The sequence below is a fragment of the Mobula hypostoma genome, chromosome 9 (genome assembly GCF_963921235.1).
Source record: "Mobula hypostoma chromosome 9, sMobHyp1.1, whole genome shotgun sequence".
In the NCBI taxonomy this organism is placed as follows: Eukaryota; Metazoa; Chordata; class Chondrichthyes; order Myliobatiformes; family Myliobatidae; genus Mobula; species Mobula hypostoma.
Genome location: NC_086105.1, coordinates 57,536,314 through 57,551,132, shown reverse-complemented (window position 1 = coordinate 57,551,132; position 14,819 = coordinate 57,536,314). Strand labels below are relative to the sequence as shown.

Below are 14,819 nucleotides of genomic sequence, written 5' to 3'. Positions count from 1 at the left end.
CACAGCATTGTGGGGTAAAGGGCCTGTATTGTGCTGTAGGTTTTCTATGTTGCTAAATATTTCACCTTTCACCCTTAACCTATGGCCTTTAGTTCTTGCCTCACCTAGCCTCAGGGGAAAAAGTCTGCATGCATTTGCCTTACCGATAAACTTCATAATTTGGTATACCTCTACAAGATCACCCTTTATTTTCCTGTGCTCCAGAAAATGAAATCCCAACCTATTTAACCTTTCCCGATAACAGAGGTTCTCCAGTCCCGGCAACAGCTTTGCCGATTTTCTCCACAATCTTTCATTCTTATTGAAATTTGTCCTGCTGGTAGATGACCAGAACTGCATACAATATTCCAAATTTGGCCTCTCCAACATGTCATAGACCTTCAATGTAACATTCCAACTCCTGTACTTGTTGTCCTGATTTATGTAAGCCAATGTGCTAAAAGTATATTACGACTGTAACTGTAAGTTTTGCAAATGAACAGGATGGCTGACGAACTGTTCTAAGCAGAAATGGTGACTTCCTTCTCATTCAACCTTCGCATAGAGAAACAAGCCATGCACTGGGCTGGGAAAAAGCAGGGAAAGTCCCGCTCGCATTGACAGAAACTTCCCATTTTTCTTTTCAGCTGTTGTTTCTCTTACAGAATTGAAAATACGATCACTTTGCATTCCCCGTGTTGGCATGGATTTGTCAAGCAGGTGGTCGATGTAGTTATAGTTCATCCAGTTTAAAGCCAACGTTCTGTTTCTGTTCACATGGACATACATTTGAAAGGGGGAACTTGGAGCAGGAATCATTCCCTCTGGCCCTTCGGCCCCTCTACCCTGCCCTACAATCAGCTGATCGGTTTGTAATTTCAGCTCCACAGCTTTTACCCACTGCTTGCAACCTTCCTTAACCTACCTGCCAGCATTCCACTTCAATGGTAAAATTACTGAAAAAATTTTCAAACATGAGAAAATCTGCAGTTGTTGGAAAATCCAAAGCAACACACACAAAATTCCGCAGGAAATCAGCAGGTCAGACAGCATCTATGGAAATGAGTAAACAGTCGTCGCTTCAGGCCGAGACCCTTCTTCAGGACTTGGCCTGAAAGTGGACTTTTTACTCTTTTCCATAGATGCTGCCTGGCCTGCTGAGTTCCTCCAGCATTTCGTGTGTGTTCCTCTAAAATTCTTCTTCCATCACAGTTTGTGGAAGAGACAAGTTTCAAAGATTCAATGTACATTTAATATCAAAGTATGCATACAGAATACAACCTGAGATTCATCTTCCCGCAGGCAGCCCCAAAACAAAGAAAACATGATGGAACCCGTTGAAGAAAGCATCAAACCCTAATGCTTGAATAAAGAGCAAATTGCACAAACCACAACCTGTAAGAAAGAATTTTGCCTCCTTTCTCTCTTAAACTGTTGAAAATATAAAATATTTCCAATTCCTAACATTTCAATGGACTTGTTCTGCCTGCAACTCAACAGAGAAAGAAACCTATCACAACTGCACACAGCAAGCCCCAGATAACATTCAGGTTTGATTGACAAGATTCACACCAAGCAGTGTTCACCTCCAGCAAGGCAAGATCAAGCCACCTATTCTTGACATTCAGCATTATTTCCAGTTCAATGTTCCCAACATCAACATCCTGAGGACCACAACTGATCAGAAATAAGCTGGACCAGCCCCGTAAAAAACTGTTGCTACTGGCAACCAAGGAGAGCTAGCAAACAGGATACAACATTGACAGGATGGTAGGGTACAGAGGTGAAAGTAAAAAGATGTTTCTTAGACTGGAGGACTGTGACTAGCGGTGTGACCCAGCAGTTAGTGCTGGACTCATTGTTATTTGTCTTCTATATTAATGAAATGGATGGGAATATTGGAGGAAATACTAGTAACCTTGTTAATGACACTAACGGAGATGGTGTTGTAGACAGTGGAGGAGTACCCAGAATTGCAGTGGAATCTTGATTATCTAGACAGCTGGACTGAGGAATGGCAAATGGAATTTATTTCAGATAAGTGTGAAGTGTTACGTTTTGCAAGGACAAATCAAAGTAGGACTTCTACATTGAACAAAAGGGTCCTGGGTCTTGTTATAGACCAGAGGGACCTCAAAGAATACGTGCATGGTTCCCTTAATGTGGAGCCCCAGGTAGATAGTGCAGAGATGAAGCTTTTGGTACATGGACCTTCATCAGTCAGGTCATTGAATATGGAAGCTAGGAAGATATGTTGCATTGTAGAAGATGTTGGTGAGGGCATACTTAGAGTATTGTGTTCAGTTTAGGTTACCCTGTTACAGGATCAATGCATTAAATTGAAAAGAGTGTGAAAAACTGTTTATAAGAATGTTTCCAGGACTTGAGGGACTATGTTCAAGGGAAGGGTTGCACAAGGTGGGCTTTTATTCCGCAGAATATAGGAGACTGAGTGGTGAACTCATAGTATTGAGCTCCCACAAATATTTTCACATTTTACTGTCCCATTTTTGAAATTTAACATACTGTATATTAAAGTAGGATATTTTTGAGTTAATCTACAAAACATTATGCATCATGTCAAGTCAAAAGGAAAATTCCAAAACTTGTCAACAATTAACTAAATATTAAAAACCAAAATTTGTGAGGCTGAAAACGTATTCATCCCCTTTGTAATTACTACACTAACTTTCCTCAGTACATTACCTTAGCATCTCACCCAATCTGTTGATGTAAAAAATTGGAGGATCACCTGCTTTCGATGAAATTATCTGCATAAATACCCCCTTGCTCTATAAAGTCCAACAGTATGGTAGATTTTCAACAAACCAAATCAAAATAAGACAAAAGAGCATTTGAGACAAGTCAGGGAACTGGTAACTAAGTAGCACAAATCTGGGAAAGGATACAAGACCATCTCAAAGGCCCTAAACATACCTTGAACATACCAGTGCAGTCCGTCGTGAAACTGTGGAAAAAATATGAAACCACAACCACATTGCCTAGGTCAGGCCGTTCCTCTAGACTTAGTTGTGAGAGAAGAATGGCACTTGTAAAAGAGGCTACTGAGATGCCAATAGTCACTCTGACTGAACTGCAGAAGACAGTGGCTACAAACTGGACATGAAGTTCATAGCTCCACAATCTCTAAGGCCTTGCACAAAAAGAATATATATGGAAGAGCAGCAATGAAGAAGCCTTGGCTGAAGAAAAAGCCTACACTTGCCTGTAAAGACTTTGCAAAGTGTCACTTAGAAGATACTGTAGATATGTGGAAGAAGGTATTGTGGTTGGATGAGATTGAAATGAAAATTTATTGTCTCAACACTAAGCTGTACATGTGGTGAACATTTAATACTTCACATCAGCCAGGTAACACCATCCCTAATGTAAAGTACAGTGGAAGTAGCATCATACTATGTGGATGCTTTTCAGCAGCAGGGACTGAAAATCTGTCCAGGACTGATGGGAAGATGAATACTGCTAAATACAGAGAGATGCTGGATAAAAACATACTCGCCTCTGACAGAAAGTTTCAACTGGGGAGGAAGTTCATCTTCAACAACCAAAAGCGCACTGCCAGAGCAACTATGGAGTTGCTTCAAATGAAGAAAATTGATGTCCTTGAGTGGCCCGGTCAGAGTCCTGACTTTAACCCAGATGAACATCTCTGGCAAGACCGCAGGACTGCTGTCCACAGCCTCCCCAACTAACTTAGCACAGCTTGAGCAGTTTTACAAGGAGGAATGGGCAACTCTTGCTCCATCAGGCTGCGCAAGGCTAATAGAGACTTATCCAAAAAGACCACTGGCTGTAATTGCTGTGTGAGGTGGTTCAACTAAGTACTGAGAAAGTGGGGATCAATATTTCAGGTTTTGAATTTTTAGTTTTTAATGTTTTACAATTTTTCCTGTATTTTGGATTCTACTATGAGAAAAGGAGCATTAGATTCACATATTAAAAATTTCAGTTAAATTGATTGTTATCCTCATTTATGTGAACAAAGGACCGGGGCTGAATACTTTAACACGGCACTGTATACTAAATCTCCTCAAAGTGATGGACATTATAGGTCTGAAGCACCAAGATCCTGAAAGCTGAACAAATTAACAAAAATAAACCTGTTTTCAGCTAGTGATATATTAATAATTCTGTAATTTTGTTTCAGGCTAGAAGAATTGTTGAAAAAGAGTTACTTCTCAGTGTTGTCACTTTTGCTACTCTGCATTGTACATGTGAAGTTTTCCCTTCTGACCTTTTTCGTGTTCAGTTTAAGCCATTGTTTTGACCCTGCATTGTTAGCCTTAATTTGCTTAAGTTTCCCATCAGAGAGTTTCTCATTGGTGAAGAAACTGAAGGAGTTGGACTTGGTGCGGAAAATTCTGCTGTCTGCAAGAGAGAGGTGTCTGAGTTGGTGCATGCAGCAAATGATTCTCCTAGTCCCTTTTCTTGTGATCACAACACCCTATTGGGCATTGGTAATGTGGAATACTGCAAGTCCAGTTCACTAGTTTATTGGCGGATCCACCAGCAGGGAGCTGTGTGGCCTTGGTCATCGTGAGAACGAGCCACAGTTTGCAGCTGTTCAGAAGAAAGGTATCGGAGGCAGTGTGGCACAGCATCCATGCTGGCATTGGTGCTGCTCTTCAGTGTTCACTCGGTGCAAGACTAGGCCTCAAGCCACTTTGCTGCCTAACTGTAGTCACCCAGGAGAGGGGCGTCAGAATTGGAGCTAGAGGCAGTGTGGCACAGCATCCAAGCTGGCATCAGTGCTGCTCTCCAGCGTTCACTCAGCAGAAAACAAGCTGCATTTTTTCGACTGCTGTAACTTCCATGAACTTAGGGACTTGGAATATATTCTTATTTTTGTGATTGTATTTTACTGCTATCTTATATGTGTTATGTGTCCCTTGTACGACTGTTGATACTGTGTTTTGCACTCTAACCCCAGAGTAATGCTGTTTCATTTGACTGTATTCCTGGGTAATCATATATTAAGCTTGACCTTGAAGCTGAAACATGATGTTTTTTACTGCCCCATAAGTTTATTTTACTGTTTCCTGTCCCGGCTAGGCCCAGGAATGGCGGGAAGTATTGTGTGGGTCGTAGAATGAAGTTCCGATCCTGTAACACCGAGCCGTGCCCAAAGGGCAGAAAGGATTTCAGGGAAGAGCAGTGTTCAGAGTTCGATGGGAAGCATTTTAACATCAACGGGTTGCCAGCAAACGTGCGTTGGCTTCCGAAGTACAGTGGCAGTAAGTATTCCGAGCCGTTCTGTGGTGCAGTTGGCCAAAATTCACTGTAATCTGGAGTCAATTTCATACGTCTGTCTCTGCGTCAGTTCTGATGAAGGATCGCTGCAAGCTTTTTTGCCGTGTGGCTGGGACGACTGCATACTACCAGCTCAAGGATCGCGTCACCGACGGCACCACCTGCGGCCCTGACACCAACGACATCTGTGTGCAAGGCTTGTGCAGAGTAAGTTATGAAGCAGCACATTGTTGAAACTGGGGAGGGAGGGGGAGTGTTTCTTTGGATCTGTGTGTCAGCTCCTCCCCATGACACCTGAAAACACTTTGGAGGGAACTATCACTATGCAGGTCCTGGGCAAGAAATACATCGGAGGCATCTGCAACTTGGAGTTGATGGGGGAAGCATTTTGGAAGAGAGTGAGCATTTCATGGGGTGGTGCTGGCCCCGCAGCCAGGAAGCATCTGTACAGACTGTCGGATCTGCTTCCCTACCTCCCATGTTCTGCTGTCCTCTCCTATTAGATTCACCCCTCTTCAGCCCTTAACCTTTTCCACCTATCACCTCCCAACTTCTCACATCATCCTCCCTCTCCAACCCAGCTGCCTTCCTCTTCACCTGGTTGAACCTGTCACCTGCCAGACTGCACTCCTTCATCTCTCCCACCTTCCTCTGGTGCCCCTCCTCCTCTCCTTGCTCCTGTGGGCTATTATCCTCTCTTATCGCCTTCTGTCAAACTCAGCCCTTAAGCTTTCCCCCTATCGCTTCCCAGCTTCTTACTTCATCCCCCAACCCCCATGCTCACACACCTTCCCCTCAGCTGCCTCACCTATATCTACCAGCTTGTAGTCCTTCCCTTCCCCCACCTTCTTACTCTGGCTTCCACCTCTTCCTATCCAGTCCTGATGAAAGGTCTTGGCCTGAAACATCAACTGGTTATTTCCCTCCACAGATGCTGCTTGACCTGCTGAGTTCCTCCAGCGTTTCTTACTGGTATTGGCGTTGGTGTTGGCTTACTGTTGTCACATGTACCCATATACAGTGAAAAGCTTGTCTTGCATACTGTTCATACAGATCAGATCATTACACAGTGCATTGAGCTAGAATAAGATAAAACAGTAACAATGCAGAATAAAGTGTAAAAGCTACCGAAAAAGTGCAGTGCAGGTAAACAATGAAGTGCAAGATCAAACAATAAAGTGTAAGATCAGAACAAGGTAGATTGTGAGGCCAAGACTCCATCTTATCTAAGAAGTCCTTTCAAGATTCTGATAACAGTGGGATGAAAGTGTCCTTGAGCCCTGTGGTACATGCTTTCAGACTTTTGTATCTTCTGCCTGAGGGGAGAGAGGAGAAGAGAGAAGGTCCAGGCTGGGTGTGGTCCTCACTTATATTGGCTGCTTTACTGAGGCATCGAGATGTATAGACAGAATCCATAGAGGAGAGGCTAGTTGCTGTGACCTGCTGAGCTCTGCAAGGTGTCTTGTGTTCATGTGCAGAGCAGTTCCCATATCAATCCATTACACATCAAGAGAGAATGTTTTCTATGGTGCAGCAATGAAAGTTGATTGACAGAAGTATGCCCAATTTTTTTAACCTCCTGAAGAAGTAGAAGCATTAGTGAGCTTTCTTGATGTGATATCAATCTGGTTGGACTAGGACAGGCTGATGGTGATTTTATTGCGTGCAGATCTCTCAGCTAATGCACCCCCCACCAAGCTAGCTGCAAAGTTGGCTCCTCACACAAGGGTGCAAATGCTTCCCTGATGCCCACACACGTCCTCACAGACTGGCAGTCCTGAATCACGGGCACCATGGGGTGTAGTGACCTCAGCCTCTCCACATGACTCCTGGCTTGTTCTCAGCCTTTGGTTGCAGAACTTGTGTGGGAATTGAGTTGGAGGTCATCCCTCCCTAGGGAAAAGAAGTTGTGAATGGGGACTGACACTGTGGGGATGGGAACAATGGATTTCAATACTAAAGTAGATGTTGACTGTATTGTCCAATTATCAAAGGCCAAACATACAACTTGCAAGGGTCTGCAACTGATATCACCCCAGTCCTTTGCAGTTGGTTATCATTATCAGATAAAACTGGTTGGATGATCTTTGACAAGTTTACCCTCTATCTCTATTAATGATAGCATATGTGTCAGGAAATAGCATATAGTGTTTCTTGTACATTAACCAGGACTTAACCTTTAACCTCCAGTACTTGTTTTACAGCAGGCGGGATGTGATCACGTGTTGAATTCCAAAGCAAGGCGGGACAAATGTGGAGTGTGTGGAGGAGATAATTCCTCTTGTCGGACCCTGGCTGGTACTTTTAACAATGCACAGTATGGTAAGTTCTGTACACTGAGTGCACGAACAGCAAACAGAAAAAATGACTAATTCAACGTGAGAGTCATGGAGTAGGAAAACTAACCCTTCACCCAAATGGTCCATGTTGACCAAGATGCCTACCTCAGTCATTCCCACTTGCATGTACTTGGAAAATATCCTTCTAAACCAGGGGTTCCCAACCATTTTTACACCATGGACCTCCACCATTAACCAAAGGGTCTATGGAACCCAGTTTGGAAACCCCTGTTCTAAACTTTTCCAATCCATACATCTGTCCAACTTTCTTTTAAAAGTTGTTTTTACCCACCTCAATCATGTCCTGACAGCTCATCCACTCATTTCATATATGGACCACCCTCGGTGTAAAAAGGTTTCCCTTCAAGTTCCTATTAAGTCTGTCCCCTCTCACCTGAAATTTATGCTTTCTCATTCAGACCAACAATCAGAATCATGATTATTATCACTGACATATGTATGTCATGCATTTTGTTGTATGTGGCAGAGTACAGTGTTAAATCATTAAAAATTACAATAAAGATAAATAAAGTAAATGGTGCCAAAGTGGAATAGCGTAGTAGCGTTCATGGGTTCATGAAATGTGATAGCAGAAGGGAAGAAACTGTTCCTTAAAATGGTGAGTGTGGGTCTTCAGGCTCCAGTACCTCCACCCTGAAGCTAATAATGAGAAAAGGGCATGTCCTGGGTGGCGAGGGTCTTTAGTGATGGATGCTGCCTTCTTGAGGCACTGCCTTTGAATGGCCTAATTCTGCTTCTGTCTTAATGGTCTTATATGCTCAATGGTGGGGACAACTGTGCCTGTGATGGTTCTTGCTGAGGTAATATTCTTTGAAGCCTCTTTAGATCTTCTATATTGGAGCCCCCATACACAGCAGCGATGCTCTCCATTATACATCTGTGAACACATGCTACAATCTTTGAAGACACACTAAGTCTCCTCAAAGTCATAATAATGTTTCTTGATTCCCAAACTGGGAAAAAGACTGAGTGTATTCACCTTAACCTTGCTGCTCATGATATTTTAACACATCGAGATCACCTCTCAGTCTTCTATGCTCCAAGGTAAAATGCTGCAAAGTCTGTCAAGCCTTCCCCCCCACCTCCATTGCTCAGTCCTGAAGTCCTGGCAACACCTTCGTAAATCTCCTCTGCACACTTTCCATCTTAATATTTTTATTTTCCTATAGCAGCACATCCAAAACTGATCACAATATTCAAAATGTGGCCTCATTCATATCAAAATAAACTCCCAATTTCTATACCCTGACAGATGAAGATCAGCATGCTAAAATGTTTCTTTACTATCCTGTGCCAGGGCCCTGCCATTCACTGTGAAAGTCCAAACATGACTTTGATTTGACTTTCAAAGATGCAACAATATGCACTTATCTGAACTAAACTCCATTTGCCATCCTCACTCCACCAACCCAGGTGATCAAAAAGCGTCCTGTAATTTTTGATGTTCCTTTACTGCCCATACATCATCTGTATTAGCGTCTTCTACAAATGCATTAACATTTTCATCCTTGATACAGATATCAAACAACAATGGGCCCCTGACTGACTCCTGAGGCACAGGACTGGTCACAGGCTTCCAGTCCAGGAAACAACCTTCCACTAGCACTAGTCTATTCTTATTTTAAAGAAGCTGTGTTTTTAAAACATCAACCGATTAAAATAAAACACAGCTTTGCTTTTCAAACACCAGAGATTCTGCAGATGCTCGAATCTTAAGCAACACATGCAAAATGCTGGAGGAACTCAGCAGGTCAGGCAGCATCTATGGAGGGGAATAAACACTCAACATTTCAGGCTGAGGCCCTTCATCAGGACTGGAAAGGAAGAGGGCTGTAGCCAGAATAAAGTAGTGGGATGGGGAGAAGCACAAGCTGGCAGGTGACAGGCTAAACCAGGTGAGGGACAAGGTGGATGGTTGAGGGAAGTGAGATAATGTCAGAAGCTGGGAGGTGATAGGTAGAAAAGGCAAAGGGCTGAATAAGAAGGAATCTGATAGGAGAGGAGTGTGGACCATGGAAAAAAGAGAATTACTAGGGGAACCAGAAGGACGTAATGGGCAGGTGAAGAGAAGAGAAGGGGTGAGAGGCTAGCCGGAATGGGGAATGGAAAAAGAGAAGAAGGGGAAGGAGGAGTAAGTTAGAGAAATCAATTTTCAAGCCTTCAGGTTGGAGGCTACCCAAATGGAATATGAGGTATTGTTCCTCCAACCTGAGTATGGCCTCATTGTGGCAGTAGTAGAAGAGGTGAAGGGCAGACATCAGAATAAGAATGGGAAGTGGACTGATTTTTCAGATTTTCCTTTGCAAATATGAAGAACAAATTGGTAAGTGTTGAACTGTTTCCTAACTAGATAAAATAACATAGTACAAAAGCCACATGAAAAATTCAGCCTATGGTTGGAGGATTGTCCTTACTGATCAGAGTTCAAATCGTGCCATTAGTTTCTTTAAAACTTTCTGTAGAGCCCTTTGCTCTTTAAACTCTTTAAACTGCAAACCAGGAGCTGGACTCCCTCTGTGCCTGGCTGTCGGTTTCACTCTGATGTGATTCTGGCTAATTCCCTTCTGTAATACCCAAAGATTTTCCTTGGCTACTTATTTTGGAATAAAGGAATTAATCCTTTTGCAAGTCCGGTAATCAGGCTTTATTAGGACTTCGGAATAATCTCTCCCTGTAGAAGTTTAAAACCGTATGTGCCTACATTTGTGTGTTTCTATCTGTCCATTTGAGGTTTGAGTATAATTTCATCAATGTCCAAGCTCTAACTCTCACTCAATTAATAAATTTCAGCTTAGTTCCCAGGTATCCATATCATAAAGGCAACCAGTCAGTACCAAGGCCGAGTCAGGAATACTGGAAGCATTCGGCAGTAAGGGTGGGAATAGGAAGACGGGACAGGTGAATGTGTGGCGGAAGAGGAGGGAGGGATTCAGTTTCATGGACCATTGGGATGTTTTCCAAGGCAAAGCTGACCTCTAAAAGAGGAATAATTTTTTTTTGTATTTGTATTTATTATTTCTTACATCCAAGGGAGTAAAAATCTTCTGTTGCATCTCCGTCGCAATGTTCAAGCAAGTAAGAGGGGAATTGTGGGAGGACATTGCCCAAACACTAAGATTGTACACGTAATTATTTTGTATACATTTGTGTACAGTCAGATATGCAATCAGATCAATGTGTACTGATAAATCTGATGGTCCGGTGAAAGAAGCTGCCCCAGAGCCTGTTGGTCCTGGCCTTTATGCACCCAAACTAGAGGGAGGAACCAAAAGTATCATGAGGAAATTTGCTGAAGTGAATCAGAAGGGTTTAAACCGATCTAACAGTGGGCTGGAAGATAAACAAAATGAGGTGAATAAGGAAGGTAAAGAAGTTCAGTAATTGCAATAGCTAATTATTGTCACATGTATTGAGATACAGTGAAATGCTTTTGTTTACATGCTATTTAGACAGATCATTCCATACATACATTGAACTAGGACAAAAGGAAATAAATGGAATATAGAATAACATTGCAGTTACAGGGAAAGTTACAGTCGGACAAATAAAGTGGAAGGGCCATGATGAAGTAGAGTGTGAGGTCAAGAATTCATCTTTATAGTCTAAGAGCTCTTTTCAAGTGTCTTCTAGAAGCTGCAATTTGGCCCAGGTGTCTGTTCTCTTGCATTTGTATCTTCTGTCCTATGGAATTGGCGGGGGGGGGGGTGGGTGGGCGGTGTGGCGGGAAGAGAGAAGGTACAAGGTAGGAGGGTCTTTCATCATGTTATTTGCCATCCTGAGGCAGGAAAAAGTGTAGATGGAGTCCAGAGAGGGCAAGCAGGTTTCTGTGATCTGCTGAGTTGTGTTCACAACTCTCTGCATACACTTGCAGTCCTGCATAGCACAATTGCCATACCAAGCTCTGATGATTCTGGAGAGGGTGTTTTCTATGTTGCATTGATAAAATTTGCTGAGGGAAATATGCTGAAATTCCTTAGCCTCCTGATGAAGCCAAGGTGCTGCTGTGCTTGACTGTGGTGTCAACGTGGTTCCACTGGGACAGATTATTGGTGGGGTTCTTCCCTGAGGGCTTGAATCTCTCAACAAGCAAACTCAATGTCATTGATACTGTGACCAGATCCTTCTCTTTGCTGATATTGAAGGAACAGGTGATGTCTTGACACCATGTCACTAGGCTGTCTATCTCCTTCCTGTACTCTATCTCATCATTGACTGAGATCCAGCCCTCTAAAGTCTTGTCATCTGCAAACTTGTAGATTGGGTCAAAGCAGACTCTGCTTATACAGTCATGAATGTGCAGGCAGTAGGGTAGGCAATGAGATGTAGCCTAGCAGAACACTGGTGTTGAGGATAATCCTGGTGGAGAAGTTGCTGCTGGTCTTACAGATTATGGTCAGTTAGTCAGGAATTCAAGGATCCAGTTGCAGAAGGAGGTGCTGAGTCCTAGTTGTAGGAGTTTGGAAATTAGTTTGTTTGGAATTATTATGTTGAAGGCAGAGTAGCAGTCAATAAGCAATAGTCTAATGTCCAGATGCTACAGGAATGAGTGTAGGGCCAGAAGTTAAACCTGCTTCAACAGTAGGAAAGCTGTAGTGGTTGAGGTTATCTGGAAGGCTGGAGTTTATATGTGACAGGATCAGCCTCTGTTCATAAATTATGCTTTTTAATTGTGACAGCATCCTGATCTCCTCTGCACCCTCTCTAAAGCTTCCACCTTCTTCCTATGATGAAGTGGCCACAAATGGACACAATATTCCAAGTATGGCCTATACAGAGTTTCACAGAGCTGCAACATTACCTCCCACTTCTTGAACTCAATCCCCCGACTAATAAAGGGAACACACTATGCAGCTTCTTAACCACCCTATCAACTTCCACGGAAACTCTGAAGGATCTATGTAGACCCCATGATCCTACTCTTCGTCCACGCTGCAAAGAATTCTGCTTCCAAGTTTGCCATTCTAAAGTGTATCACCTTACACTTTACTAAGCTGAGCGCCATCTGCCACTTCTCTGCCCAGATCTACATTCTGTCACTGTTCCAGTAAAACCTTCTATGCTATTGACAACTCCAGCAACCTTCGTGTCATCTTAATCCTTACTAACCCACCCTACCACTTCCTCACCGAAGTCATTTACAAAACTTACAAAGAACAGATCCCTGTGCATCACTAGTCATGGACCTCCAGGCAGAATATATTTCATTTACTGCCACCCTCTGCATTCTGTGGGCAAGCCAATTCTGAATCCACACAGCCAGGTTTCCCTGGATCCCATGCCTCGTAACTTTTGGAATGAACCTACCATGCCTATACATTCTCCTCATATAAGACATCTTTAGAGAGTATAAACTTGATTTCCTCAGTTGTGCAAATAACACACAGCTGTATATCTCAGTTGAGTCTGTTGGTGATAACATCCTATCTTCTCTGACTTCTGGAATGGCTACAATAAACAAATGAATGAGCAATAATTTCCTGAAACTAAATGAAGATAAAACTTTGGGTTGGTCCCAAAGGCGAAAGAGATAAACCTGATAAACTTGGGAGCTTGGCTCCCTTTGTAAAATCACAAGTAACAAGCCTTGATTCTGATTTGAATTTTAAATCCCACACGAAGAAAGTGACTAGAGCACCATTTCTATACTTAAAAAATATTGTGAAGGTATGTTTGTTTCTGTCGTGTAATGATTCAGAAAAACTAATTCACACCTTGACATCAATAGACTAGATTGCTGCAATATACTTTTCACTGGACTTCCAAAGCAATCTATTGACAAACTTCGGCTCATTCAAAACAATGCTGCTAGGCTTTGAACCAAAATCAGGATGAGGGAGCATAACAATCCCATTTGCTTCCTGTATATATTAGAATTGATTTTAGAGTTCTTAAAAGTCTGGACTATTAGTACATCACAGAATCAATTTTGTTTTATAATCCTGCCTGAACTCTTGGGTCTTCTTCTGTCAGTCTCTTAAATTTAAACAACCTCCCTCAAAAGATAATTGGCAAGTCATCTTTTTTGAACTACACTCCTAAACTGTGGAATTCAATTCCTAAAACTATAAGGGATACAGACTCAGCTGACATTTTTAAGTGCCAGCTCAAAACATATTTATTTAACCAGAATCAGTATCAGGTTTAATATCACCGACATAGGTCATGAAATCTGTTGTCTTTGCAGCAGCAGTACAATGCAATACTAATAATAGAGAAACAAAGACTGAGAATTACAGTAAGCATATCTATGTTAAATTATTTTTTTTTGTGTGCCATACTCTGCCAGAGCCTTGGCGACCACTTTTCAAGTGGTTGTCTTGGAGGAAAGATTCTGTGAGTGGTCCCCCACGTCTTTCTCACAGCGCAGTGTTTATTTTACGAGGCCGAGTTGTAACTGCATCGATATGTTGGGTCCAGAATAGTTTCTCGGAGATGTTGACACCCAGGAATCAAAAATTGCTCACTCTTTCCACTTCTGATCCGTCTATAAGGACTGGTGTGTGTTCCCTTAACTTACCCTTTCTGAAGTCTACAATCAGTTCTTTGGTCTTACTGATGTTGAATACAACGTTGTTGCTGCGACACCACTAAACTGGCTGATATATCGTGCTCCTGTACACCCTCTTGTCACCATCTGAAATTCTGCCAACAATAGTTCTGTGGTCCCTAAATTTATAGATGGCATTTGAGCTGGGTGTAGAGAGAGTAGAGCAATGGGCTAAGCACACACCTCTGAGGTGAGCCAATGTGATTGTCATCGAGGTGGAGATGTTATTTCAGATCCACACAGATTGTGGTCTTCTGGTTAGGAAGTCAAGGATCCAGTGGAAGAGGGAGATACAGAGGCCCAGGTTTTAGAACTTTTCAACGGAACGGCAGGAATGATTGAGTTAAACGCTGAGCTATAATCAACCTTGCTTTTAACTAACTGCTTTTTGACTTTTATTTTATTGTTTGTTCTTTATGCCATCGTAAAGCACTTTGTACTACATTGGCTGTGTGAAAATAACCTGGCAATTTTCAGACTATTCTCGTGGTACTCGGTATTATGGCTCTGTGTAAAATTTTACAAAAATTTTGCTGTGTAAGCCTATAATGTAGTGACTTTAGGATGGTATCAGTTGTAGATATTACTATTGGGACAATATATACCCTGTTCCTGTTCCATAATCTTTCAATTTCCTCTTTTAATTTAGCATATTTCTGATT

At 42.3% G+C, this 14,819-nt stretch overlaps 1 protein-coding gene across 3 annotated transcripts in view; it reads left to right on the top strand.

Moving 5' to 3' along the window:
• Positions 1-14,819, top strand: part of LOC134351744 (A disintegrin and metalloproteinase with thrombospondin motifs 20-like) — a 697,549-nt gene that overhangs the window by 301,824 nt on the left and 380,906 nt on the right. For all 3 annotated transcript variants that reach the window (XM_063058346.1, XM_063058347.1, XM_063058349.1), the window contains 3 exons: positions 5,053-5,234; positions 5,321-5,457; positions 7,455-7,572. In XM_063058346.1, coding sequence (XP_062914416.1) covers positions 5,053-5,234; positions 5,321-5,457; positions 7,455-7,572 — 437 coding nt within the window. The remainder of the gene's footprint in view (positions 1-5,052; positions 5,235-5,320; positions 5,458-7,454; positions 7,573-14,819) is intronic.